Genomic DNA, 27,928 nt, shown 5'->3' on the forward strand with positions numbered 1-27,928 from the left:
GGAATAAAGTACCGTCCTCTCTACGTTGGTCCTAACAGTTGGCGCCTAGCATACTGTCGGTACTGCAGGATCACGTTAAAACCCTAATGAAAACCGGGCGCGGAGAAGCCCTCCGGGACAGCCCTATAAAAGTATTTTAGATGAGTAATTGCAGCCCGCCTGGCTGGGCTCCGCCACGGGACGCACTGGTGACCAATGACGCATCTCAAACGGTAAATGATTCCATTGACTATAAAAAGACACTAGGGTCTCAAATCCGAGCTACCCCATAAAAGGGGGAAGACCGGCGTCTTCCGAGCAGGTGGGCTAGTAAATGAGCAGTCAAGTGGGCTGAATCTCCGGCTCAAATGCACCATCCTGTGAGCGCCAGGCCCGCCTGTTCTCCGCTCCTTTTATTTTCTACATCAAGATACCAAGAAAGGGCATGCCCAGTTCTCCCTGGAGCTCTGCAAGCGGATCAGATCAAAGGCGGCAGGAAGCAAGCCCTTCCAGGGGAGGCGCCTCCCTAAGGCTGGAGCACACTTATCAGCTCCAAAGGTGCCCAGTCTTCTTGGTGCCCAGAGGGGGACAGAATTCTAAATCGCACCACCTCTGCTCCTACTTGGAGGTCCACGTACCCACCACCAAGCCCTGCTGTGTGAGACCCCAGAACCGCGTGTCTCTGGAGCTTCCGGAGGCGCTGCTGACCTACCTCGCAGCTTCTTTTGCCAATTCATCTCATTGAAAAGGTCCTCGGATCGCAGGAAGAAATCGTTGATCTTGCTGCCTTGCTCATCCCTCTCTGTAGTGTAGTAGATTCGTAGCTTTGACTCCGTGGTTAGGAATTCACATATACTGGGCACAGGGAAAACAATCTGTTCCATAGTTCGGTCTAATCTGACAATCTAGGGGGAAAAAATGGACGAGGTTCAGTAGTCATCATCTTCAAAAACCAACACAAAACTAAGGATCTTTGCACCGGCCACGGGCCCAGTATTGAAGATCCAGCACAACACAGACTTGATCCAGTCTTCTGTGATTTTGTAGCTCCCAGACTGGGCTGTATCTCTTAGAGCTATAAGAAAACAGTTTTGGTAAGTCTATTAAAGTATTTTTCTAACCTCAGACCCATTATTTTGACTAGTGACTAAGTTTTATCTGGAACAATTTAAAGTGTGTTTTGTGTACATATTCAGATGAGGCTCTGGGCTGGGGATATCCAGTAGAACTTTCTGTAACGATGGAATGGTTCTGTATCTGTGGGCCTGCCCCATCCAAAAGGAGAGTCACTAGTCACACGTGGCCACTGAGAACTAGCACGTGTGGCTAGTACAACCGAGGGACTGAGTTTAATACTTAATTTTAATGTAAATAGCCAAACATGGCCAGTGGCGATCCTACTGCAGCACTAGGCTGTGGTGCAAACCTCACCTAATAGCCTTCCTCAGATTGCAAAGTTGCGTTATTTTTCCTAGATAGGAACTCTACAAGGGGATCACTGGTTTATGCAGTTGCAGTGACCTCCTACCTCTGACTTGTCACGGCATCTAACATGTGCAATGCATGAACCAATATGCCCATTTAACACTGGTATAGTAGAACTCACTGTTCTTTAAACTAGCTTTGTTGGGTCCTGGGGTGGATACCTCACAGATTTTCCCCAGGCCCTTCCTAGATAGGTTCAATCCCCAGAGAGAGTTGTCTGGTCGAGATTGTTCAAATTTTTCAACACTACATTGTCATAGTCCTGGGGGGCAGAGATTTCCAAAGGGGTACGTGCTGCAGTATCATAGGGACATGGCCTCCATTTACCCTTCCTCCCCAGAGGCTGGACAAGTCAGGTGAGGTCCAGGGCTCACGCCCTCTACAAGAAGATCTGGTTCTCTCTCTCCCAACACTGTTCCCAGCGCAGCAAGAGAGGTGACTCAGGTCAAGCTGTAGTGGGAAACTCTCAGAAACGAGACAGGTTCCCACAGCCCTGCCTCCATAAATTCTGGGAGACGTCATCTTGAGACCAACAGCTTCCAAAGTGAGTTGGAGATCAGGTTATGGAAGCTTCCTTATCATACTAATTGTGGTTCATAAGCCAACCTCATTTAACTGGAATTGTAGTGCGGGGGTTGGTACCACGGGTGCACACACGGTCTGAAGTCTCCCACTGTCCAGAGCCGCCCTGCTTGACACCGTCAAGTGGGCTCTGGATCAGCCCCCCCTTACACGGCAGGAGCATGATCTCAGAAGTGTGTCTGGGCTCAGGAGGCAACGGAGGAGGACACAGGAGGCCTCCTGGCAAGAACTGACTCCCAGACTCCAGGGCTACCCGGCCCGAGTGACCAGAGTGAAGGCACAAGGGGTCTGCAAGAGCCCCAGGGAGTGACAGCGCTCTCCGCCTTGCATAGGTAATTCCCTGGGAGGCTGGAAGGTACGGGCAGCTGCCCAGGAACAGGATTTAAGAGCTCGGGACACCCTGGCTGGCCATTTCTCTCTGTCCTTTAAGATTGATCCATGCCTCTTTATTTCAGTAAACTTACAGTCGGGAATCAGAACTCAGCCACTCTGCCACCTCTAACGGGGTGGATGACCTTGTTCACACCTCTTAATCTGATCAAGCATCAGTCTGCTCCCCGGTGAGCCAAGGAGCTTGGGATGATCTCCAAGGCTCCTTCTCCTCCGACATTCCACACCGCAAACACCTGAAGCTCATCTTCTAAGGGCTCCAGAGGACAAACTTCTGGTCATCAACAATAAGTCAAGAATATGTGCTTACACACACTGTCATGATCAACTCATCAGTGAAATGACACATTTCATTAGGACAGCCCAGAGACCCGAGACCGCGGGTGAGAATATACTCTTACAAGACTCCATCCTGAACATTTCACACGGCCCAAAGGAGTCTGTGAGTCCTTCAAAATCTTTGCCCCGACACTGATACTGAATCTGTGCATTTCCTCACTAGCCAAACAAGACAGACACACCATCGCTGACTGCCCACAGCCTGCACCCATAGGTCTGTGCTCTCTCGACTGCCAGGAGACAAGGCAGGTGACATAAAAAGCACCCATAGGCTCGGGGGTCAGCGCCAGACTTGGGTGAAAATTCCAGCCCTGACAGGGATAACCGGACAGATGACACAACCTCTCTGAGTCCTATTTCAGAGTTTTCCCAGCTGCGAAATGGAGAGGATTCTGTTTCTAGTGTGTGTTTCCTCTAAGGCAGATCTGGTCGTATCACTCCTCGGTGTACAAGCCTCCAATGATTCCACACTGCTCTGAGGGTCAAGTCCAGACTTCCTCTGAGGATGGCGGACACGGTCCTGCAGGCTCTGGGCCGCCCGTCTTCCCTCTCTGATCGTGGGCTGCTCTCCCTCCTACCTCCTCACCTTCACCTCCCACCTCAGGGCCTCCCCGTGTCTGCCAAGCTCCTGCCTCCCGGCTCTGCCTGTTCATTCTCATCCTTCTGAAGGTCTGTGCTTAGATACCACTCTTCAGAACAGGCCTCTCTGACCACCACAGTCCACAGCAGGTCCCTCCGGGGGACCGTCTCGTGATGCCTCGTTTGTCCTCACGGCCCTGTCAGAATGCACGGCGCGTCTCCTTATGTGGACTCACCTGCCTTCTCGCCAGGCCTTACGCAGGCCTCGGGACCGGCTTGGCCATCACTGGCTGTTACCACTGAGTGCAGGCCCTGGTGCACTGTAGCTTCCCACGACCTGTTTACCGTTCCGACCAATGACTGCATGCCAACCCCAGCCCAGGGCACCCACACCGGAGGCCCTCGACACAGGCCCTGGCCCCGAGTTTACCGTGCCTTTACCTCTATCTGGGCCGTGTGCTTGGCGTAAAACTCCAGAGCTTCGTCTCCCTCCACCTGGCCACCAGGTTTCAGCATGGTCTGAAGTTCTTTGTTGTGCCGAGCCAACTAGAACACAAATACAGAAAACAGGGGAGTCATGTGTCTCTGCAACAGGAACACACAGCTCCTTTCCAGCTCTGGGTATAAAAGACGCAGAGTAACGAGCAGCAAGCTGGGGGGCAAAGGAGGCGAGGGCACCTCTCCTCCCCATCAAGGGGCGCGCTGCACGGCAACTATTCTGAGCTCTGGCAGAGCAGCGTGGAAAGCGCATGCCCACTCGAGGTCCCGCTTTGCCCTGATTCCTTTAGCCAGGCAGGAGGGAGATGGGGTTTATCCATCCAGCCCCACGGAGCCTGCATTCGGAATGTCCCGAGACCTCTCAGGGGCTAAATGCCAGGAATGGAGGAGATAAGGGGCAGGGACCTATCAACCTCTGGCCCAATCCCATCCCTGTTTTCTACCAAACTCCTCTACCTAAGAGAGGTGAAAGGGACAGGAAGTGCCAGCCTGCAGCAGAGTTCCCGGCTGCCCACACACATCAGCCTCCAGAAAGAGGAAGTGTCTGCAAAAGCCCAGCCACTTGGGAAGAGAGTTACGAAACAGGGCCTTTTGGTGCCAGGGTAGGAAGTATTACTACATCCCCCAAAATGCAAACAAAAAGAAGTCATCATGACAAGTTCCCCAAGATTGCCAAGTGCGATCGGTCAGGCAGCTGACGTTTATTTCTTTAGATGGTTAAGACGGACTCATCAATATTTATAAAAACACTAAGACTCCTTTCAACTGTCTTGAGACACAGTCATGATCTATTCAAGTGTCACTGCTCAGTGCGAACGCTTTTAAGAAACGTGGAGTTTCCAAGGACATGACCCTACGGGAATGGGCAATGGAAGCATCCTGGACCTCGGCACATTTGGTCAGGTGGCTGGCAGTACCCGTGACCACGAACCCAAACAAGCTCAGGCTAAAACCTTAAAGGAAAAGTAAGTTTAAGGGCACACAGCATGGAATCCTGGCCAGCAGGTGGTCGTGGGGAGGGGTGGCACCTGATGAGCTAAGATGTAGATGTTGTGTCCCACATTCCTGGGGGAAGCAGCTCCGTCCTCGCCATTCTCTCCATCCTCGAATTCCACTTCGCCTTGCATGTAGGCTTTCTTGATCACTTCCACCTGCAAGAAGAGCCAGGGAACAGAGTTCCTGCTTCAAGGAAGACCCACGGAGGACTGGCCACGACAGCATGCATACTCTCAGTCTCCCCTCCTGGAGCAGACACTGCCCATAGCCTCAGTAGGCTCAGCCAGCAGGCGTGGACACAGCCTCAGAATGCTTCTCAACATGATCGCAGGCAGTTACCACCAATCAGCCTTCAATGAAATGAGAGGGGAACCCATTCGCTCTCGCTAGGCCACGAGACATTCTGTGGCCGGTCCATGCCCTTCTACTTTAGAACGGGACAGTGGCTAAAAAAAAACCCCCAAAAGCCTCCAAACAATGCTATGATACAAACAAAGGCTAGAAGCCACGTTGTCCCTTTCTCTCCGTTTCATTCTGCCAACTCTCCCCATCTCCTACCTTTGCCATTTCAGGAAAAACTAAAAAGGAAAGCATTTGCCTTTAGGAATAGCTGATGAAACTATTTTCTGACTCCAAATGTTTCCCTGTCTCCCACAGCCTACTCCATGTGAAGAAAATACCACTAACAGGCGACATCTACCAGCACTTTCTATGTGCCAAGCACTGTGCTTAGTATCTTCATTCTTTCAGAAACTTTAATGCTCATAAACATTTTATGAGATGTCAAAGATACCTCCTGGGCCTCCCTGGTGGCGCAGTGGTTGAGAGTCCGCCTGCCGATGCAGGGGATACGGGTTCGTGCCCCGGTCTGGGAGGATCCCATATGCCGCGGAGCGGCTGGGCCCGTGAGCCATGGCTGCTGAGCCTGCGCGTCCGGAGCCTGTGCTCCGCAACGGGAGAGGCCACAACAGTGAGAGGCCCGCATACCACAAAAAAAAAAAAAAAAAAAAAAAAAAAAAAAAAAAAAGATACCTCCTGATTATGGATGAGGAAGCAGACCCAGAGAGGAAGGAGGCGTGCTGAAATTCACACGGCCAGTGAGCTGAGCTTTGCCCCTGACTGTCTCACGCCGAGAGCACGCTTCCCAGGGCGTTTCGGTGCCGGCCTTCCTGCTCCCAGCCACTGGCCTCATTTCCCCAGGAACACGGCTGGCTCTGCCCATTTCTCAGTCCCTCCCTGGTGCCCAGCACAACGCCCTGGACAAAGCAGGGCCCGGCCAATATTTATCAAATGAACCTATCATTCAAGATTTAATCATTCAACGATTAAGAATACAATGCGTTCAACCCTTAAGTTGTACTAAAAATTAATCATTTTCTTTGATGACTCAGAAGGCATTTCCGCCTCCTGCATCGCCTCGAGGCCATTACTATGAATTATTTCTTGTTATCCAAGACCAAGCACGGCAGGGGGATGCACATGTCTGTACTGACGTCAGGTCAGGCCCTAGAAATAATTTTGGAGGCAAGACCCTCGCTCTCTGAGCTTGTCTTCCCTTCGCTTCTCCAAAACCAAACTGAACAGACAACGTGTTGCGCGGGACGTGGGAGCCTGAACGCACACATATATGCATGCACACACACGCGTGCACACACAAATGTACACACGTGTTCCAGACACGTAAGCGTCTTCGCTCTGCGCATGCTCAGAACCGTGTTTGCTCCCGGAAGCCTTTGACTCTTCTCCGAGATTCGGGAATGAAGCTAATCAACCACAAGGGGGCGACCCGGGAGTCAGTGGCACCTAGAGCCCGGGGTGCTGCCAGGTCCCCCACCCAAGATGGGGCGTGCTCTGGATTGATGGGAACTGGAGCGGGGTCTCTGCTAAGTCATCCTCTCCCTACTCAGGAGCGACAGATCCCAGCCTCCCCCAACCCCAGTTACATAAGCCATTACGTAAACTCGGAAAGGACTTCCATCTCAGCCTGAGAACTCACTCCTGACCTCAGAGATCAAAGAGCTGGGCTTGCTGTGAACTTTATTTAAAGGAACACATAAAGGGACTTCAGCCTGGCCCCAAGTGCACACTGGGTCACCGGGGGGCAGGAAAGTTTCAGTGCCCTCATTTAGGTCTGTCAGTTACAGTTCATCTGTGTGGGAAAAAGTCCAAATAGAGAGTTCCGTCCTCAGCTCGGTTCAGCGTCTGAGAGCTGCTGTCTCACAGTTTGCAGCACAGACTCCCAGCCTGGAAGTCACAGCCAATTGTGAATCTCACCCCCCAAATATAAACAAGATTGTGTTTTCTTTTATAAAAAACGCAAAACATCAGTGGGCTTCCTTGGTGGCGCAGTGGTTGAGAGTCCGCCTGCCGATGCAGGGGACACGGGTTCGTGCCCCGGTCCGGGAAGATCCCACATGCCGCGGAGCGGCTGGGCCCGTGAGCCATGGCCGCTGAGCCCGCGCGTCCGGAGCCTGTGCTCCGCAACGGGAGAGGCCACAACAGTGAGAGGCCCGCGTACCGCAAAACAAACAAATAAAAAAAAAAACCCAAAACATCAGCACCCCACAAAACACCCTTCTGTTGCCCAGCCTACGGGCACCAAGAAGAGATGTGAATTCCTGAGCCCTGGAAGAAGACACGGTACAAAGCGGCAGTGAATGAAGAGTAAGAGGAGACCATGCATTCTCGAAGGGTTTACTGTGTGTGCGGGTACTGTGCGCAGGGCCCGGTGGGAATCATCTGTCTTGTCTCCAAAGCAACCCTCTGGACTAGCTGATACCATCATCTCCCTTTTAGGGAAGAGGGAAGTGCAGCTCAGAGAGTTCAAGGGCCTCCCAAGGGGACCCAGCAAACGGCAGAGCAACGGACGTGAATTCCAGTCTGCCGGGCTCCCAGACCTGTCCCGGTGCCACCTCCCCCAAGGGAAATAGGCCAGGGAGCCTTCCATGCGTGTTTGTGCTGAAGGCAGAGGACACTTACTCCACGCAGGGCTCACTTCCCTGCCCTAGGCAGGGGCCCGAATCAAACGTTCTCTCGGCACTTCTGATCGTTGGCATCGTAAAGAAAGCTCGAGGAGGCAGATGCCCTGCTCTGCCACAAGTGAAGCTCTGATGTGGGGCAGCGCCACGGCCAGAGGCTCGGCCGTCCGACTCACCAGTTCCTTGGGCCTCATGTTATAGAGTATCCTCTCGGCATTTTCACTGTCATGCCTGCTCTCCATGATGGCCAGGAGCAACTTGGATGCATTGTTCTAATTGGAGACACAAAGGGAGGAAGAAATGAAGAGGAGCTACTGGGGGCAGCTGGCCTGAACCATGGGTGACCAGCTGCTGCGTCCTGGCTAAAGACACCCTGCCCCACGGCAGCGCATGGGTCAAGAGCATCACCAGACTGAGAATGTGCCACTTGACACCCCAAAAACATGTCTGCAGAAACTGACTGGGGTCAAAGAGGCCCCTCTTGGTTTGGGCACAGTTTCCCCCTTATGTCACTTGGTCCTAGCGGACATTTAAAATGGGTTCTGTGGGCACACTGGGACCCTCATGATGACAGTGGTTAGGAAGCACCTGAAACATAGACCCACGACGCCTCTGGGGGGTGGGGAGTGGTTATAAACACTGTGATTCAGCCTTGCAGGTCAGAGAAGGCAGGCAATTCAGGTAATTCCCGCCCTGTCCTAAAACAGTGCTATCAGCTCTCATGACCAGTACTATTACCATGACATACAGTGATGCCAGTTAACAAAAGTGACCCAGCGGAGCACCATACTCACGCCAAACCATAATTTCCCATTATATCCAAAGTTTTCATGTGCCCACACCCTGTACTTCTTGACTTGAGCTCATTTTAGGCCCCAGACCTATGATAATCCATATGCTTCTTCATGTATAGGACTCGAGAGTTGTTGTTTTGGTGAGAGGGGGCAGTATTTTTTTTTCTCCCCAAGCACAGATCACAGCAGTTCCATCGGGTTTTTGTGCTATCAAAAGGTGGCTTTTGGAGCCGGAGGAAGATGGCGGAAGAGTAAGACGCGGAGATCACCTTCCTCCCCACAGATACATCAGAAATTCATCTACACGTGGAACAACTCCAACAGAACACCTACTGAACGCTGACAGAAGACCTCAGACCCCCCAAAAGGCAAGAAACTCCCCACATACCTGGGTAGGTCAAAAGAAAAAAAGAATAAACAGAGACAATAGGATATGGACGGGACCTGCACCAGTGGGAGGGAGCCGTGAAGGAGGGAAGGTTTCTACACACTACAAGCCCCTTCGAGGGCGGAGACTGCAGGTGGAGGAGGGGGAAAGCTTCGGAGTAGCGGAGGAGAGCACAGCAACAGGGGTGTGGAGGGCAAAGCAGAGAGATTTTGGCACAGAGGATCGGTGCCCTCAGGCACACACCAGCCCGAGAGACTTGTCTGCTCGGCCGCCAGGGCGGGCGGGGCTGGGAGCTGAGGCTCGGGTATCGGCTTTCAGTCGGAGCGCAGGGAGAGGTCTGGGGCTGGCGGCAGGAAGAGACCCTGAAGGGGTTAGTGCTAGCCCGGAGGGAGTCCGGGGAAAGGGTCTGGAGCTACCGGAGAGGCAAGAGACTTTTTTCCCTTTTGTTGCCTGGTGCGCGAGGAGAGGGCATTCCCCTCCCTCCCCTCTGCCTGAGTGAGCCAGAGCCCCCGAATCAGCGGCTCCTTTAAACCCGTCCTGTCTGAGCGAAGAACGGACGCCCTCCGGCGACCTACGCGCAGAGGCGGGGCCAGGTCCAAGGCTGAGACCCGGGAGCTGTGAGAGCAGAGACAGGGAAATCTCTCTGTGCAGCCTCCGAGGCAGCGGATTAAAGCTCCACGGTCCATTTGATGTGCCCTGCGTCTGTGGAGTGCATGAATGGACAGCGAATCATCCCAAATTGAGGAAGTGGACCTTGAGGACAAGATTTAAGACTTTCCCCCCCTTTTTTTTCCCTCTTTTTACAACGAATTATCTCAAATTAAGGAGGTGGACTTAGCAAGATTTCAGACTTTTCGCCCTTTTCCTCTTTTTACAACGAATTATCCCAAATCGAGGAGGTGGACTTGGAGAGCAAGATTTTTGATTTTTCCCCCTGCTCTCTTTTTGTGAATGTGTATGTGTAATCTTCTGTGTAAGATTCTCTCTGTATAGCTTTGCTTCCACCATATGTCCCAGGGTTCTTTCGGTCCGTGTTTTTTTTCAATAATTACTTTTTAATTTTAATAACGCTACTATATTTCATACTTTATTCTATTGTACTTTACCTGCTCTTTCTTTTTTTCCTCCCTTCCCTTCCTCCCTCCCTCCCTCCGCTCCTCCTTTCCTTCTTTCTTTTTCTTTCCTCCATCCCTCCCTCCCTCCCACCCTTCTTCTTTCCACTTTCTTTTTCTTTCCTTCCTCCCTCCCTCCCTCCCTCCTGTCTTTCTTTCTTTCTTTCCTTCCTCCCTCCCTCCCTCTCTTCTTCCATTCACTCTTCCTTTTGCTTTCATTCCTCCCTCCCTCCCTTTCTTTCCTTTCTTTCCATCCTTCCTCCCTCCCTCCTTTCTTTCTTTCTTCCTTCCTTCCTTCCTTCCTTCCCTTCTTCCTTTCTTTCAATCTCTCTTTCTTTCTTCTACTAATTATTTCTTTCTACTTTTTCTCCCTGTTATTCTGAGCCGGGTGGATGAAAGGCTCTTGGTGCTGCAGCCAGGAGTTAGTGCTGTGCCTCTGAAGTGGGAGAGCCAACTTCAGGACATGGGTCCACAAGAGACCTCCCAGCTCCACATAATATCAAGCAGCGAAAATCTCCCAGGGATCTCCATCTCAACACCAGCACCCAGCTTCAGTCAACGACCAGCAAGCTACAGTGCTGGTCACCCTATGCCAAGCAACTAGCAAGGCAGGAACACAACCCCACCCATTAGCAGAGAGGATACCTAAAAACATAATAAGGCCACAGGCACCCCAAAACACACCACCAGACGTGGACCTGTCCACCAGAAAGACAAGATCGAGCTTCAACCACCAGAACACAGGCATTAGTCCCCCCCACCAGGAAGCCTACACAACCTACTGAAACAACCTTAGCCACGGGGGACAGACACCAAAAACAACGGGAACTACGAATCTGCAGCCTGCAAAAAGGAGACCCCAAACACAGTAACATAAGCAAAATGAGAAAGCAGAAAAACACACAGCAGGTGAAGGAGCAAGATAAAAACCTACCAGACCTAACAAATGAAGAGGTAATAGGCAGTCTACCTGAAAAAGAATTCAGAATAATGATAGTAAAGCTGATCCAAGATTCTATTTCCCAGATCCAAAATCTTGGAAATAGAATAGACAATATGCAAGAAACAGTTAACAAGGACCTAGAAGAACTAAAGATGAATCAAGCATCGATTAAAAACACAATAAATGAAATGAAAAATACTCTAGATGGGATCAATAGCAGAATAACTGAGGCAGAAGAACGGATAAGTGAGGTGGAAGATAAAATAGTGGAAATAACTGATGCAGAGAAAAATAAAGAAAAAAGAATGAAAAGAACAGAGGACAGTCTCAGAGACCTCTGGGACAACATTAAACGCACCAACATTCGAATTATAGGGGTTCCAGAAGAAGAAGAGAAAAAGAAAGGGACTGAGAAAATATTTGAAGAGATTATAGTTGAAAACTTCCCTAATATGGGAAAGGAAATAGTTAATCAAGTCCAGGAGGCACAGAGAGTCCCATACAGAATAAATCCAAGGAGAAATATGCCAAGACACATATTAATCAAACTGTCAAAAATTAAACACAAAGAAATCATATTAAAAGCAGCAAGGGAAAAACAACAAATAACACACAAGGGAATCCCCATCAGGTTAACAGCTGATCTCTCAGCAGAAACTCTACAAGCCAGAAGGGAGTGGCAGGACATAATTAAAGTGATGAAGGAGAGAAACCTGCAACCAAGATTACTCTACCCAGCAAGGATCTCATTCAGATTTGATGGAGAAATTAAAACGTTTACAGACAAGCAAAAGCTGAGAGAGTTCAGCACCACCAAACCAGCTTTACAACAAATGCTAAAGGAACTTCTCTAGGCAAGAAACACAACAGAAGGAATATACCTACAATAACGAACCCAAAGCCATTAAGGAAATGGGAATAGGAACATACATATCAATAATTACCTTAAATGTAAATGGACTAAATGCTCCCACCAAAAGACACAGAGTGGCTGAATGGATACAAAAACAAGACCCATATATATGCTGTCTACAAGAGACCCACTTCAGACCTAGAGACACATACAGATTGAAAGTAAGGGGATGGAAAAAGATATTCCATGCAAATGGAAATCAAAAGAAAGCTGGAGTAGCAATTCTTATATCAGACAAAATAGACTTTAAAATAAAGACTATTAGAAGAGACAAAGAAGGACACTACATAACGATAAAGGGATCGATCCAAGAAGAAGATATAACAATTGTAAATATTTATGCACCCAACATAGGAGCACCTCAATACATAAGGCAAATACTAACAGCCATAAAAGGGGAAATCGACAGTAACACAATCATAGTAGGGGACTTTAACACCCCGCTTTCACCAATGGACAGATCATCCAAAATGAAAATAAATAAGGAAACACAAGCTTTAAATGATACATTAAACAAGATGGACTTAATTGATATTTATAGGACATTCCACCCAAAAACAACAGAATACACATTTTTCTCAAGTGCTCATGGAACATTCTCCAGGATAGATCATATCTTGGGTCACAAATCAAGCCTTGGTAAATTTAAGAAAATTGAAATTGCATCAAGTATCTTTTCCGACCACAATGCTATGAGACTAGACATCAATTACAGGAAAAGATCTGTAAAAAATACAAACACATGGAGGCTAAACAATACACTACTCAATAATGAAGTGATCACTGAAGAAATCAAAGAGGAAATTAAGAAATACTTAGAAACAAATGACAATGGAGACACCACGACCCAAAACCTATGGGACGCAGCAAAAGCAGTTCTAAGGGGGAAGTTTATAGCAATACAATCCCACCTTAAGAAACAGGAAACATTTCGAGTAAACAACCTGACCCTGCACCTAAAGCAATTAGAGAAAGAAGAACAAAAAAACCCCAAAGTTAGCAGAAGGAAAGAAATCATAAAGATCAGATCAGAAATAAATGAAAAAGAAGTGAAGGAAACGATAGCAAAGATCAACCAAACTAAAAGCTGGTTCTTTGAGAAGATAAACAAAATTGACAAACCATTAGCCAGACTCATCAAGAAAAGAAGGGAGAAGACTCAAATCAGTAGAATTAGAAATGAAAAAGGAGAAGTAACAACTGACACTGCAGAAATACAAAAGATCATGAGAGATTACTATAAGCAACTCTATGCCAATAAAATGGACAACCTGGAAGAAATGGACAAATTCTTAGAAATGCACAACCTACCAAGACTGACTCAGGAAGAAATAGAAAATATGAATAGACCAATCACAAGCACTGAAATTGAAACTGTGATTAAAAATCTTCCATCAAACAAAAGCCCAGGACCAGATGGCTTCACAGGCGAATTCTATCAAACATTTAGAGAAGAGCTAACACCCATCCTTCTCAAACTCTTCCAAACAATATCAGAGGAAGGAACACTCCCAAGCTCATTCTACGAGGCCACCATCACCTTGATACCAAAACCAGGCAAGGATGTCACAAAGAAAGAAAACTACAGGCCAATATCACTGATGAACATAGATGCAAAAATCCTCAACAAAATACTAGCAAACAGAATCCAACAGCACATTAAAAGGATCATACACCATGATCAAGTGGGGTTTATTCCAGGAATGCAAGGATTCTTCAATATACGCAAATCAATCAATGTGATACACCATATTAACAAGTTGAAGGAGAAAAACCATATGATCATCTCAATAGATGCAGAGAAAGCTTTCGACAAAATTCAACACCCATTTATGATAAAAACCCTGCAGAAAGTAGGCATAGAGGGAACTTTCCTCAACATAATAAAGGCCATATATGACAAACCCACAGCCAACATTGTCCTCAATGGTGAAAAACTGAAACCATTTCCACTAAGATCAGGAACAAGACAAGGCTGCCCACTCTCACCACTCTTATTCAACATAGTTTTGGAAGTTTTAGCCACAGCAATCAGAGAAGAAAAGGAAATAAAAGGAATCCAAATTGGAAAAGAAGAAGTAAAGCTGTCACTGTTTGCAGATGACATGATACTATACATAGAGAATCCTAAAGATGCTACCGAAAAACTACTAGAGCTAATCAATGAATTTGGTAAAGTAGCAGGATACAAAATTAATGCACAGAAATCTCTGGCATTCCTGTACACTAATGATGAAAAATCTGAAAATGAAATCAAGAAAACACTCCCATTTACCATTGCAACAAAAAGAATAAAATATCTAGGAATAAACCTACCTAAGGAGACAAAAGACCTGTATGCAGAAAATTATAAGACACTGATGAAAGAAATTAAAGATGATACAAATAGATGGAGAGATATACCATGCTCCTGGATTGGAAGAATCAATATTGTGAAAATGACTCTACTACCCAAAGCAATCTACAGATTCAATGCAATCCCTATCAAACTACCACTGGCATTTTTCACAGAAGTAGAACAAAAAATTTCAAAATTTGTTTGGAAAAACAAAAGACCCCGAATAGCCAAAGCAATCTTGAGAACGAAAAACGGAGCTGGAGGAATCAGGCTGCCTGACTTCAGACTATACTACAAAGCTACAGTAATTAAGACAGTGTGGTACTGGCATAAAAACAGAAAGATAGATCAGTGGATCAGGATAGAAAGCCCAGAGATAAACCCACGCACATATGGTCAACTTATCTTTGATAAAGGAGGCAGGAATGTACAGTGGAGAAAGGACAGCCTCTTCAATAAGTGGTGCTGGGAAAACTGGACAGGGACATGTAAAAGTATGAGATTAGATCATTCCCTAACACCATACACAAAAATAAGCTCAAAATGGATTAAAGACCTAAATGTAAGGCCAGAAACTATCAAACTCTTAGAGGAAAACATAGGTAGAACACTCTATGACATAAATCACAGCAAGATCCTTTTGGACCCACCTCCTAGAGAAATGGAAATAAAAACAAAGATAAACAAATGGGACCTAATGAAACTTCAAAGCTTTTGCACAGCAAAGGAAACCATAAACAAGACCAAAAGACAACCCTCAGAATGGGAGAAAATATTTGCAAATGAAGCAACTGACAAAGGATTAATCTCCAAAATTTATAAACAGCTCATGCAGCTCAATAGCAAAAAAACAAACAACCCAATCCAAAAATGGGCAGAAGACTTAAATAGGCATTTCTCCAAAGAAGATATACAGACTGCCAACAAACACATGAAAGAATGCTCAACATCATTAATCATTAGAGAAATGCAAATCAAAACTACAATGAGATATCATCTCACACCAGTCAGAATGGCCATCATCAAGAAATCTAGAAACAATAAATGCTGGAGAGGGTGTGGAGAAAAGGGAACACTCTTGCACTGCTGGTGGGAATGTGAATTGGTACAGCCACTATGGAGAACAGTATGGAGGTTCCTTAAAAAACTAAAAATAGAACTACCATATGACCCAGCAATCCCACTACTAGGCATATACCCTGAGAAAACCATAATTCAAAAAGAGACATGTACCAAAATGTTCATTGCAGCTCTATTCACAATAGCCTGGAGCTGGAAACAACCTAAGTGTCCATCATCGGATGAATGGATAAAGAAGATGTGGCACATATATACAATGGAATATTACTCAGCCATAAAAAGAAACGAAACTGAGCTATTTGTAATGAGGTGGATAGACCTAGAGTCTGTCATACAGAGTGAAGTAAGTCAGAAAGAGAAAGACAAATACCGTATGCTAACACATATATATGGAATTAAAAAAAAAAAAAATGTCATGAAGAACCTAGGGGTAAAACGGGAATAAAGACACAGACCTACTTGAGAATGGACTTGAGGATATGGGGAAGGGGAAGGGTAAGCTGTGACAAAGGGAAAGAGAGGCATGGACATATATACACTACCAAACGTAAGGTAGACAGATAGTGGGAAGCAGCCGCAGAGCACAGGGAGATCAGCTCGGTGCTTTGTGACCGCCTGGAGGGGTGGGATGGGGAGGGTGGGAGGGAGGGAGATGCATGAGGGAGGGGATGTGGGAACAGATGTATATGTATGACTGATTCACTTTGTTATAAAGCAGAAACTAATAAAAATAAATAAATAAATAAATAAAAAAAAAAAAAAAAAAAAAAGGTGGCTTTTCACAGGGCAGAAATTTCTATAATAAGCTTCAGGTTCCCGGATTAGTGGTTCAAAAAGCCACTGAAATGCTGATTAGGAATGCATGGAATTCTCAGTTTATTTCAGGCTCTCATCATATATATTCTGATAAATGGTAGCCAGGGATGTGAGCTTGAATGATGTTCAAGTCACTTCTATAACACGATTTGTCAAAGGAGTTAAAAATAGTGCCCCCCCCCAATCCACTTAAACCATACACCCAAACCATCTATTAGTTTGGACACTCATTTTGAAATACTAAAATAAAATAAAAGTAACTGTGCAATTCCTGTGGGCTTCTGTGTTACCACCTTCCCTAATGACCTTTTTGTCCTCCGGCACCACTGAGGCCATAAATACATGTCGGCTTTTCAGCTAAACCCTGTAGGTCCAGGCTCTCCTGTGACAGTGATAAAGTGCCCAGTGCTGCAAACAGGGGCAAGATGGAGGGCAGATCTCAACCTGCCCCAACATGGGAACAGGTGAAAATGAAATGTGCTCAGTAAGGCCAACATTTCGAAATATACTTTAGACACCAGGATGGAGCTGCAAGTCTGATTCTCAGGATTGAAACCTTAGACTGAGAATCTTTGGAAGCCCTAAGATAAGTGAGGGGCTTTTTGTTCATTTGTTTTTACTTTTTAATGTTATTTTAAATGAATTTTCTTGGTACACTCAAGAAATCAACATCAGGACTAGTGGATCAGCTTCTCAAACATCCCAGAGGCTGGCTTGTAAACCCAGCAGCTTAATCACCTTGAAGTCACTGCTTCAAGGTGCTTAAGCTTCGTCACCCCATAAAACTATTTTGGTATCAGAGGGAGTCAGCATGTCAAGGGTGCTGCTACATCAGTCATCTGTCAGCCACTGTTTGTGCACGATGCAAAGAAACTCACCAGAGGCCCAGAGGCACGATTCTGGACAGTTTAACTCTCCTTATTTTAACCCAACATTTATGAACCACCCTTCTGCTAAATCAACCACAGAACAGAAAAAGGTGTTGCCGGATAATACAAAAGTTCAACTTTTTTTTGGTCCTAGATAGTTTTTAGCTGTACTATTCTTCAACGGGCCCTATCTCCTCAATGGGGGAAAGATGAGAGACCACAGAGGGAATGGAGTTTCCATTCTTTCTCCGTCTGCGGCTTTCAGAATCAAGGCTGCTAGTTCTTGGATGCTGTTCGCATTTGTTTCTCAGCTTTGAGTGATGACTTCTCATTCCATGTGACCTGAGAGTTGAAAAGCTGGTATCCTGTCCCAAGACCTTATCTGGAAGGGAAAGACTGAAGTTCTGCCTTTTACTCAGAACTTGCAGCGTGGATCCTTCATTTACTTTAAAAGAACTGTCTTTAGTATTTGGTTGCGTGGCAGTGACCACGTCGTGTGCACAGGCGATACACGAAAGGGTTTCCAGATGCTACTGTCTTTTGCTTTCAGTTCCTACTTGCCTTCAGTTCTAGTACAAGGTCCATCCTCTTCTTTCCCAGAGGGTTGATGTCATTGAGGATCAGGGCTGTGATGATGTCAATGCCATTGGATTCATGGGTGGCTATGCAGTTCTGAGGAAAGAGACACATGCAGACATTACACAGACGCTGGTCACAGATCAGACGTCACAGGCCAACAGGCTCAACTGCTATTTCAGCACAATGTTTGCCAGTCCCAGAAATGTCTCTAGGGGGGTGCAGCAAATTTTCCGTGAGAAAGTGGTAAAAATAAAAGACAGATGAAAGTCTCTAGTTTCAGAATTAACAGTAAACAGTAGGAAAGTCCCCACACACTGTAACTGATAAATTGGCCGTGTCTAATCCAAACAGTGCGGTGGGCTTTTGTTCTTAAGGGAAAATATGGTGTGTGACTGATTCTGGGTCCTGAGCGCTGTTTTCCCCTTCAGAGGTGTGCAGCATTCTCTCTACATCACTCGGTTTTCGTACTGCACACTTTTGCTTAAGGCTTAAGTTTGGAAAGCAAGCTTTAATTCACGTAATATCAGAATTAATCACCTTCCCCCAGGTAAGATCCCCATTTGCAGCAGAATTCACCCCAGTATGCTCCCTTGAACAGGCCTCTGTTTGGCAGAAAGGCCATCTTGAGGTTATAAAGAAATTCACTTAGATAAAGCCTCTCCCCCAAAACCTGTTGTAATTTTTTTCTTCCTTTTCACTTTAACTCAAACTCTCCCATTGGTCCCATCAGGAAGCCTGGAGACGAAAGTGGATCTAACAAAACGCTAGCCTCGGAGTCATGGACAACTAAGATCAGATTTTTTAACATACGGCAAGTGGTCCCTCTCGTAAGCCGTTCTTCTCCTCTGAGTGAAGGTTCTGGCCTTGTTTCCCAAGTAACACAGCATGTCATACCTTTCCTGGCCACTGGGTTTATAATGGGCTATTTAAGCACTGGCCTACCCCCTCCAGCCAGGATACAGCTATAATTTGAGCTAAAAATCATACTCATTCTAGCATCAGTGCAAAACCGCACAAAATCTGCAAGATGTCAGGGATAAGCAATGACTCTACTCAAGAAACTCTTGGGTTCCACTCCCAAAATATACTTCTCGAGAAGCGTTAAGTCAAGACTAACGGAGTCCTTCTCTCCTCTGAACGTCTGTGGTGTTCAAGTCTCAATCATACGTTTTCTCATGTTATTTTCAAGTTGTCTCATATACAGCAAGGTTTTTCTCTCTAGTTAGGTTTAAACCTCCTTCCATGAAGTAGCCCCTTTTTGAGCCTTTCCTAATATTTGAAATAGAGCCCAGTCTCCTGGTCATATTCATTTAACTCCAACTTTAATATGTATCCCTAGTCAACTTCGAGTTGGGCCGTTCAAACCAAACCAAGCTGGGCATGATCGCCCCGACAGCCCCTCGAGTGCCTGTGATTCGGTCACATCCTGAAACATGAGAATGCTCGGTTGCTCCTTCCTCACTGCTTGGAAAAGGCCTCCAGTTCTACTGAATCCCTAGGTCCCTAGGTAGATGCTGTATGACTTCTGAACTAGTCCCTATCAACAGCGTTTCAAAATGATAAACTTTTTTTTCCACCCCGAAATGCAAATGGATTTACCTGGTTCTCATGGCAAGGCCCTTGACAGTATTCGGTCAGACTTTCCAGGGTTTGGTTGATGAGGGCCACATTCTTTTCGTTGATATAGAGTCCGAGAAGACCAAGACCCCCCGTGGTACTTCCACAAATACAGTCCAGAAACTGCAGTGTCTCACATACCAAATTGTAGTTGGTCTTGTTATTTTGGCAACGAAGGAAGTTCTGCAGTTGGGCAGTCCCCAGGTTGGGGGAACAAAGGCAAAGAGAAGAGGGAAAAGGTCACTCATTCTGCCCTTGTGATGGTATGTAATTGGTTGGGGCCTGGGATTGACCAGCAATTATGCAGAGAGATGCAGTGTTGGGTAGAACAGAAGAGTCAGTCAGCCCCCATGACGGTCAACCGTGGACATGGTCTGTGGCAATGGCTGCAGACACTGTGGCCTGTTCTCCGAGGTGCTCTTGTATGGGATGCAGGGGAGGAGAGCTCCTCTCTGACAGCCCAGTTCAGACGCCAGTAGCCTTTTTAAGTTCTCATTTCTTTCTTTTCCGCCCCAGCCCACCTCCCCACCCATCACATGTTAAGTTCAGAGCCTTCTGACGTTTCCAAGGACAGTAGTTGATGTTTAAAAGATGATGCTGTGGTCTGGATGCTGAATGCCCAGAACCTAACACTGAGGATAATTCATCACAGAATGAAGTGTTACAGGCTGGGCTTAAGCCCACTGCCATGGTGGGACCCTGGCTTATCTTGTTTGGCCACTTCCGTTATTAAAGGAAGGAACAAAAGTGAGTAAATGTGTGTGTGCTTGTGTGCACGTGCCCGAGTATGTATCCCCCAGGTAAACTTGCAAAGCTAACAAGAGACATAACAGCAGATGATTTCTCAACAAAGTCAAGCAAGCCACATTCAACCACCTCATAATTCACAGTCTACTCTGATGCAGAGGAGTTGGTTTTTGTTTTTTGTTTTCGTCATAGACTCCAGTAATCTCTTCTTAAAAAGAAGGGAAGATTAACCACAGATATTCTTTTGGGCATAGTTATAAAAGTTACACATGTTTACTGTAGAAAACTGTAGAAAATTGCATCTTTTTAAAGTAAAAAGATATAATCAAAAGATAAAACGAATGTTAACTTTTGACCTGGTAATTCCACTTCTATCACTATTCACAAAGTACGTACTGGATGTTTGCTACAGCACTGTTTGAGATCGAGGAGAACTGGAAACAAGCTAAACGCCCAACAGTTGGGAAGTAAACAAATGATAGTGTATCAACATCATTTAATATCACAAGTTGGAAACACTGAGGTAGGTCCATACGTGCCAATATGGAAAGATCTCTAGGACATGCTGTTAAGTTAATAGAACAAAAAGGCAAATAGCAGATGAATATGTATCCAACGCTTCCATCCAAATATACAGAAAAAGGACAGGAAGGATACAGTCCAAACCAACAGCAGTTCTCTCTGGGTAGAGACATGGGAACGGGTACAGGGACTGTTTTCTTAAACCAAACACTTATCTTCATTTAACCCTTCATAGAATATATCCATGTATCCCTTGCGTACTTAAAACATCCATAAACGCCCAGATTAATGGTATCGAGTTTATGCTCGACTCATCTTCTAAATAATCCCCCCATCACCGCCACCCCAAGTTAACCTCAGGCCCTTCTGCTCAAGCCTTCCTGACTAGTCTAGAAATTGCACAGTCATTCAGGTCCAGGTGGCAGGTGGAGGAAGGACAGGTGATTTGAGACCACGTGGGCTTTCGTAAGGTGACTATTTTTCTAAGGGTCACAGGAAGCCAGAGGAGGGTTCTGCAGCCATTTCTTGCTCCAGCCCCTCAGGGAAGATGCTACCTGTTCGAGGGCCTGGCTGAACCCCTCAGCATGCAGTGGTGGAGTGAAGGAGTATTCAGGAAGAGGGCAGGAGACGTCCACGCTAACCCAGGCTCAAATTCACAGCATGGCTCTCGAGGCCCCTGGGCCCCTCCAACTCCTGTGTCATCATCCCTGCCAGGCCCCGCCCCTCCCCACCTCTGCTCAGTGATATGGCCACTCCCGCCATGCCCCTCTCTGTTCACGGACATCATCTGTCCCGCCATGCTCCTCTGTCTGGCAGCCATGAACTTCTTCCTGCTCCTTAAGCACCCTTCATTCTCTCATCTCCCGGGCTTCAGCCCCACTATTCCCTCTGCCTGTCACTCCCCCCTTCCCTGTCTCCACCCTGATTAACTCCTCTTCCTTCAGGATGGCATCTCAAGTCACTTCTTTCAGGAAGCCCTCCATCCTGACTCCAGTGAGATTGGAGCACCGGCACTGGTGACCAACAGGCAGTACAGGGACTGGCTCGTGCCACGGGCTTCATAAACACTGGCTGAAGTATCTGGATTAAGTTGGATGAAGGAAAGGGGACTTGGGAACTCATCAAGGCCAACATGTGACATGTTTCAGACTCCCCAGGAAGGATGGTGGGCTGCCCTTTCCTGAAAGCCTCTCCCATTTCTCATGGCCTTTGCAGAATGTCTAGCCAGAATCCCTCCTTCCTAACTCAGTTCCATATTCTCTTGTTCTCCACCAAAACAGAGGCGTGCCACTCGCTAAAGGCCCATGGGAACTCTTTCTATGCTCAAGGAATGGAGTTCACCCATAGCACATACCACCTACCCCACCTTGTCCAGACTAGAAAAGTCCTGTTCTTTTTGTGGTCTTCCTTGGAGGGCCAGGGACCAAGTCAAGATGGGTAGATGAAGGAAATCAAAGACTTCAAGTCTGTGCTTAAACAGACTTCAGTGGAGAGAGAGCAAGACCTGTATTCCTTAACCCAGGTGAAAGGCAAAGCCAGCCTCTCAGGGGAAGGTTCAAAAGCACACGGAAAATGGTTCAAAAACAGTCCTTCCCATCAAGTTTCTCGCTACTGTGAACAAAGCTTGCTTAAGGCAGCAACTGCCCATTCAGCAAAGTCAAACTCAGTGGCTTTATCGCTACTGAACATTTACCAACAGGAAAGTTAAGGTTCTAAATACGACAAGAAACTCTGGGCAACTTCAAAGGGCCAGATTCCTTCTCTCTCTGGGCTTATCTGCACTTCCTTATACCAGGGAGCTGATAATTCTCTCCTCGTGAGAATGTCTTCTCCCTCGGATCCACGAGAAAACCCTGACCCAGAGATCCACCATCGGTTCCAGAAAACTGACAATAGGGTGGCATACAGAGTGGTTGAATCTCACTTAAAACCATCATTTTGAGAACTGGATTCCTACAAATACCATCGTATCAGAGCAATTTTATTACTACCTCCGTGTGCCTGGCTTAGTGGGAGTCTGTAAAGATGAGTGCAGCCTTCACCCTTGTGAACCACTGGTCCAGATCACTGGTTTTCCAGCCACTCCCTGCAAAACCCTGGAGGACCCCAGGAATGCCCCAGCTCTCAGGGTTCTTGCAGGTGAGGGAGGAAAGGAAAGTTCTAACACTCTGTCGTTTCTACTCTGAACAAAGCACAAAGCAGCTTTGTTCTTATCTCCTTTACCACGTACATTTCTGCCTAAGATGTTCAAACGGAGGATTCTGCAGCCTCAAACAGTTAAAACCGCTGGCGTTATAGAACCTTCAAAGGTTAAGTTGCTAAGCTTTAAATATATATATATTGAAATATACTGTACACTCCCTCTCCCTCCGATACCACTGTTTCTGGCAGAATGGCGTATTAGAGAATGTTGGTTTGGAAGGACTCCTTAAAAGGGGCTTCTGCCCATGGGGTTCTCAGGGAATTCGTTCAAAGCAGAGTTTTGCAAAGAGCTAAGGTACAAAACAAAAACTGTGAAGACTTCCCCATAAGAAGTGGTGGATTCATACAATGGGAGCCTCCCTCTGCTTTCCCAGTGGAGGCTGGGTGTGCTGTGAAGATGGCAGGTCAAGGGGGCGGACGGGAGGTAGAACAGGTCCATGAAACCAGAGCCACGTCCAGGAAACAAGCACATCAGGACCGCCCCTCTGACATTCATGGATGCACTCGACTCAAGGTAGCCTTGTGTTTTGTTTGCTCAGAACTCAGCAGACATCAGCTCCTCTGGGAAGCCTTCCTGGACCCACTTTACTACTGTGTTGGTTCTCCTGCTCTGAACCCACAAAACCCCTAAGATGACACAACTGTAGTACTTATCACCCTGCACGGCAGTCTCCCACTTGCCGAGTGGCTCCTGTCCTAGATGCGCAGCTCTGTGAGGGGAAGGTGGCGGGGGGGGTCCTCCATCACCCCCAGGGCAGGGCACAGAGCAGGGTACTCGCCAAGATGAGGAGATCAACACACATATGCACAGTCTCAACCTACTTTTCCTTTGGAGCCTGAGGTTGGTGGAGACCAGTAACACTGGTATAGGGGAACAATATAGGGCACTGGCCACCAAGTTCAGCCTAGAAATCACCCCAGCAGCAGGGTAGGGCCCCCATCCACAAAGACACCACAGTCGAGCTGCAGGCTTTGTTTTCTTACTGGTGGGACAGCGTGGTTTCCCATGGCATCGCTCTCACTCCCTTGGCCTGTCTCCCCGGTGATGAATGGTGTAGATACGGTGCGTGGAGCAGACACAGTCCGCCTCCAGACAGAGAAACACCAGCCAATGAGCCAGTAACCAGACCCCAGACCTTTGGGTCATGAGGGCTTTGTCCACCCACTGATCTTGGCAACCAGGCAAGTCAGGCCAGTGCATCAAGGGCCGACGTGTTCTATGTCCAAAGTAGGAATGTTTGAGCAACAGGCAAGAAAAACAGACTCACAGCCAAGATCCCACACTCAGACGTGGTCAGGGATGAAGCTGGGAACGTCAGTGCAGGAAAGGAGTGGGCAGCAAAGCAGAGAAAGAGCCTGAAGTCCCTGCGTGGCTGACAGTGGAGCTGATGGAAATCCCTTCATTTTGAAATACGGCCCAGATTTGGCCGGTTGATGACCTTGGATCTAAATGCTTTTTTTTTAAAGTTAATTTAATTTTTTATTTTTCTGGCCATGCCACGCGGCATGTGGGATCTTAGTTCCCTGACCAGGGATGGAACCCGTGCCCCCTGCAGTGGAAGCACGGAGTCTTATCCACTGGACTGCCAGGGAAGTCCCTCGATGCTTTCTCAAAGCCCAGGCTCTTTGGACCCATTTGATTGAAAACAAAAATCAGCACAGTAAGTATTAATACTGCAGCCTTCACCCACTTCCATTAAATTGTTCTGTCTTACTGCTTAACAGTATAATTTCTTACTCAACTTATCCAGGCAGAGATTCTGCAGCAGATTTTAAGTGTTAGCGATTTCTTGTGGTGGTACCGAATGGTCTGGCCTCAGCTAACATGTGAAAGGCCATCAAATCACCTGGTGGGTAAAGTCAGCAGTGCAAATATTTCAAGGCTGCACCTTCCCCTTGCTATGTTTGGACTAGAATTATTTTCTTTTCAAACCATCACGATTCAAATAAAACTACCCCCACCAATTTATTTATTTTAGGAGAAAACATTCTATCTTAGAGGAGTTCAGACACACTTTTCCTGTTCATCCTCATCCGTTTTAGGCAGAGAGGGGTCAGAAGCAAAACAAGGAGAAGGCCGAGGTCCTGGTGCTCTAGCATGCTTCTCCTGGGCAGAGGCAGCTTCCACAGACCTGTGCCCACTCAAAACAAAGAGGGTATCTCTGGAACCCATCCTTGGCCCTTCCTGAAAAGCCTCTGCTCTTGGGGAAACTCTGCAAGGAAGAAAACGCCCTCTGTCTTAATGTGGTGGTTGACAGCACAGCCTCTACCCACCAGACTGCCTGGGTTCAGTTCCAAGCTCTGTACTCCCTCACTGGGTCTTGTGCCTCTTGTTTTCCTCATCTATAAAACAAGTGTTATAATACAGGCAACACTAAGCATCCAGGATCATCTAAGTGCCCAATAAACCTGGCCACTGTTATCATCCCACGACAAAAAAAAAAAGCGAACAAAGGATTTCTGGAATAATAAGTTCAACAAATACTTTTGAACATTTGTGTAAAACACCAGAAAGCCACTTCATTCATTCAACCAAGAAATATTTGATTAGAACATTCTATGTACCAGATTCTGTTAAGTCTAGTATATTTAATCATCCACCCCTCCATCCATTCAAGTTTTACCTGTGCACCTATGTATCAAACGGTGGCAGACTACCAGATACACACACACACAGAGGCACATACACACATAAAACAAATACATGTGGAGCGGGTGGCAACTACACTGCTGAGCATGAGATCTGGTCCCTGTCCCTGTGGAGACAGTGGGGACGACAAGAAAGAGAAACACTTCTAGTGCCCAGACATCGAGAACCATGCTGGGTCCTCAGCTCGAAGAGATGGGCTGAAAGGAGAGGAGCTGAGATGTCACAGTAAGCGGCAGCAGCTGTGAGGACCTGGGACCGCCCCCCACCCCCCGCTGCCCCCCAGCCCTCACCTGTAGGTCCCGGTTGTGGTTTTCGCACAGGAGCTGCAGGAAGCGGAGGATGGGCTGCATGATGGTGATGACTGCGCTCATCTCCAGGTCGTCCTTGGTCTTGTCTGCTGTGGCCTGGGCGCCCTCCCCTGACTGGTAGTGATCGTCGGGGTCAGCCTCCCTTCTGAAGGTGGTGAAGGCTTTCCTGGTGGCGGCAGAGGCCTCCAGGAGCTGATCCCGGGCCTCTTCCGTTATCTGTGTCGTGGGCTCTTTGGCTAGAACGCCAATGGAAGATGGTCAGTGCTGCCGAATCCCAGGAACGCTATTCACCACGCCAAAGATAACGTTCAGAGACCTAAGTTCTGGAATTCGCCCGAGAGTCCCTCAAGGTTGGCAAAATGCTCCAAGAAGCCACCATGTTCTCTCACCTCTTAGGATTAAAAGTAAGTTGAGCCCTTCCAGCTTGCTGGTGGCTCTAACACGTCACCTACACTTGCTCTGTGGTTTAGAGGAAAAGCAGTAGAGGTTCTGTCAACCTCATACATCTGACTCTGGGCCTCAGCTTCCTCATCTGTAAAATGGGGAGAACATCAGTGAAGTCTTCCTCTAGAATGTTCCTGAGACAGTCAACATAAGCTAAGCAAACTGTAATTACTGTTCTTACACAACAATGGACGGAGCCCTTTACTAAGCCCCAAGGCACCGTGATTAAGCACTTGATGTTTATTACCTCACCGAATCTTCAGAGTAACCCTGTAAGGTAACCAGGCACTAGATAAGAGTTAGGAGCATTGGACTCTGTAGCCAGACTGCCTGGGTTCAAATCCTGACTCTAGTACTTACTAGCTCCATATCCTTACTAGCTCCATATCCTACAAGTTAATTACCATCCCTATGCCTCAGTTTCCGCATCTGTAAAATGGGGATAATGATTTTATCGATTTTACAATGTCCACTTGAGTTCTAAATGAAGTAACACATGTAAAGGACTTTGGACAGTGCCTGGTTCATAGAAAGTACTCAGTAAATGTTAGCCTTTCTTCTTTTTCTTCTCTTTCTTCCCATTCTAGACCAGTGGTGATCAACTAGGGATGATTTTGACCCCATCTCCACCCAGGGGACGACAGGCAATGTCTGGAGAGATTTTAAGTTGGGGGTGGGCTACTGGTATCTACTGGGTCGAGGCCACATATGCTGCTAAACAGCCAGCAATGCACAGGGCAGCCCTGATAGCAACGGATTCTCCAGATGTCCCATGTGCTGTGGCTGAGGAACTCGGCTCTAAACTTAAAACAACGAGACTCAGACCTATTCACGGCCATTTGACTCCAACACTTTTGGGTCTCCCCACTCCCCAGTAATAACTTGTCTTCAAGGGGGATAATGGATAAAAAGCTTTACGAACTTTCAAATATTTCAGAAAACAAGGGAGGATTAGCTGACAAAAGACGACAGCCAGTTTTAAAGTGCGTATTCCACAACTTTCTCTAACATTAAATGGAAATTACAGGAAAAGATGATTAATGGATTTCCTGCCAATAAAACCCCGAGTCTGACAAAGAAGAATGTATGTTGGTTTCTTAAACAAGAGGAGCCTCCAAAGCAGCAGGAATTCAGTTCAGGTTACACAGGAAGAATTATATCACAGCCAGATTGGTTTTCTTCTTCTGAAAGCCCCAGTCAGAAAACAGTCTGGAGTCTAGAAGTCGTGTTAAAACTAAAGGAAAACCAGGGATTCCTCCCATGTTTACAATCCAGCTGACTGAAGAGCTGCATGCAGGGGGGCATTTACCTTTTTTCCGTGATGGGGCATCCCTGTCTACCTCATCATCTTTCTTTTTATTTCCCAAGTCACTCGTGTTCACTGTCACCGTTGCCTTGATCTCTTGCTGGGCCACCTTCATTCGGTCATAGAAGACCTTGAAGAATTTCTCCGACTTCTTATCTTCTGTCAACCGGCAGAAAAAGGAGTGCTGCCAAGGAAAACCCACAGCTTTTTCAACACTGTGACACACCAGTTACTGAATCCCACTCAGGACACCAAAACCTCCTGGAGATCAGAGCCAGACACAAAACCTCAAAAACGGTCTAACTTTGGACCAGGGTTAAACACCGTTCAATGCAGTGTCATTCTCTGGCTTCTACAGCCTGAGGTTTTCTACACAGAGCCTTTAAAGCAAACTGCCACTCCTTGGCTGAATCAGTCATATAGGCTTGGGAAGCATGCTAAGGGGTGGTGGGCAGATTTCAGCCAACGAAGCAC

General features: G+C 47.0%; 1 protein-coding gene across 5 annotated transcripts in view; it reads right to left on the reverse strand.

Moving 5' to 3' along the window:
- Positions 1-27,928, reverse strand: part of ITPR1 (inositol 1,4,5-trisphosphate receptor type 1) — a gene marked incomplete at both ends in the record, with an annotated part of 307,403 nt that overhangs the window by 51,234 nt on the left and 228,241 nt on the right. For all 5 annotated transcript variants that reach the window (XM_079713011.1, XM_079713008.1, XM_079713010.1 and 2 more), the window contains 8 exons: positions 692-884; positions 3,796-3,900; positions 4,881-5,003; positions 8,003-8,098; positions 17,641-17,751; positions 19,258-19,458; positions 25,687-25,940; positions 27,458-27,638. In XM_079713011.1, the coding sequence (XP_079569137.1) occupies positions 692-884; positions 3,796-3,900; positions 4,881-5,003; positions 8,003-8,098; positions 17,641-17,751; positions 19,258-19,458; positions 25,687-25,940; positions 27,458-27,638 (1,264 nt within the window). The remainder of the gene's footprint in view (positions 1-691; positions 885-3,795; positions 3,901-4,880; positions 5,004-8,002; positions 8,099-17,640; positions 17,752-19,257; positions 19,459-25,686; positions 25,941-27,457; positions 27,639-27,928) is intronic.

This window comes from Hyperoodon ampullatus, assembly GCF_949752795.1.
Source record: "Hyperoodon ampullatus genome assembly, chromosome: 10".
Taxonomy (NCBI): Eukaryota; Metazoa; Chordata; class Mammalia; order Artiodactyla; family Ziphiidae; genus Hyperoodon; species Hyperoodon ampullatus.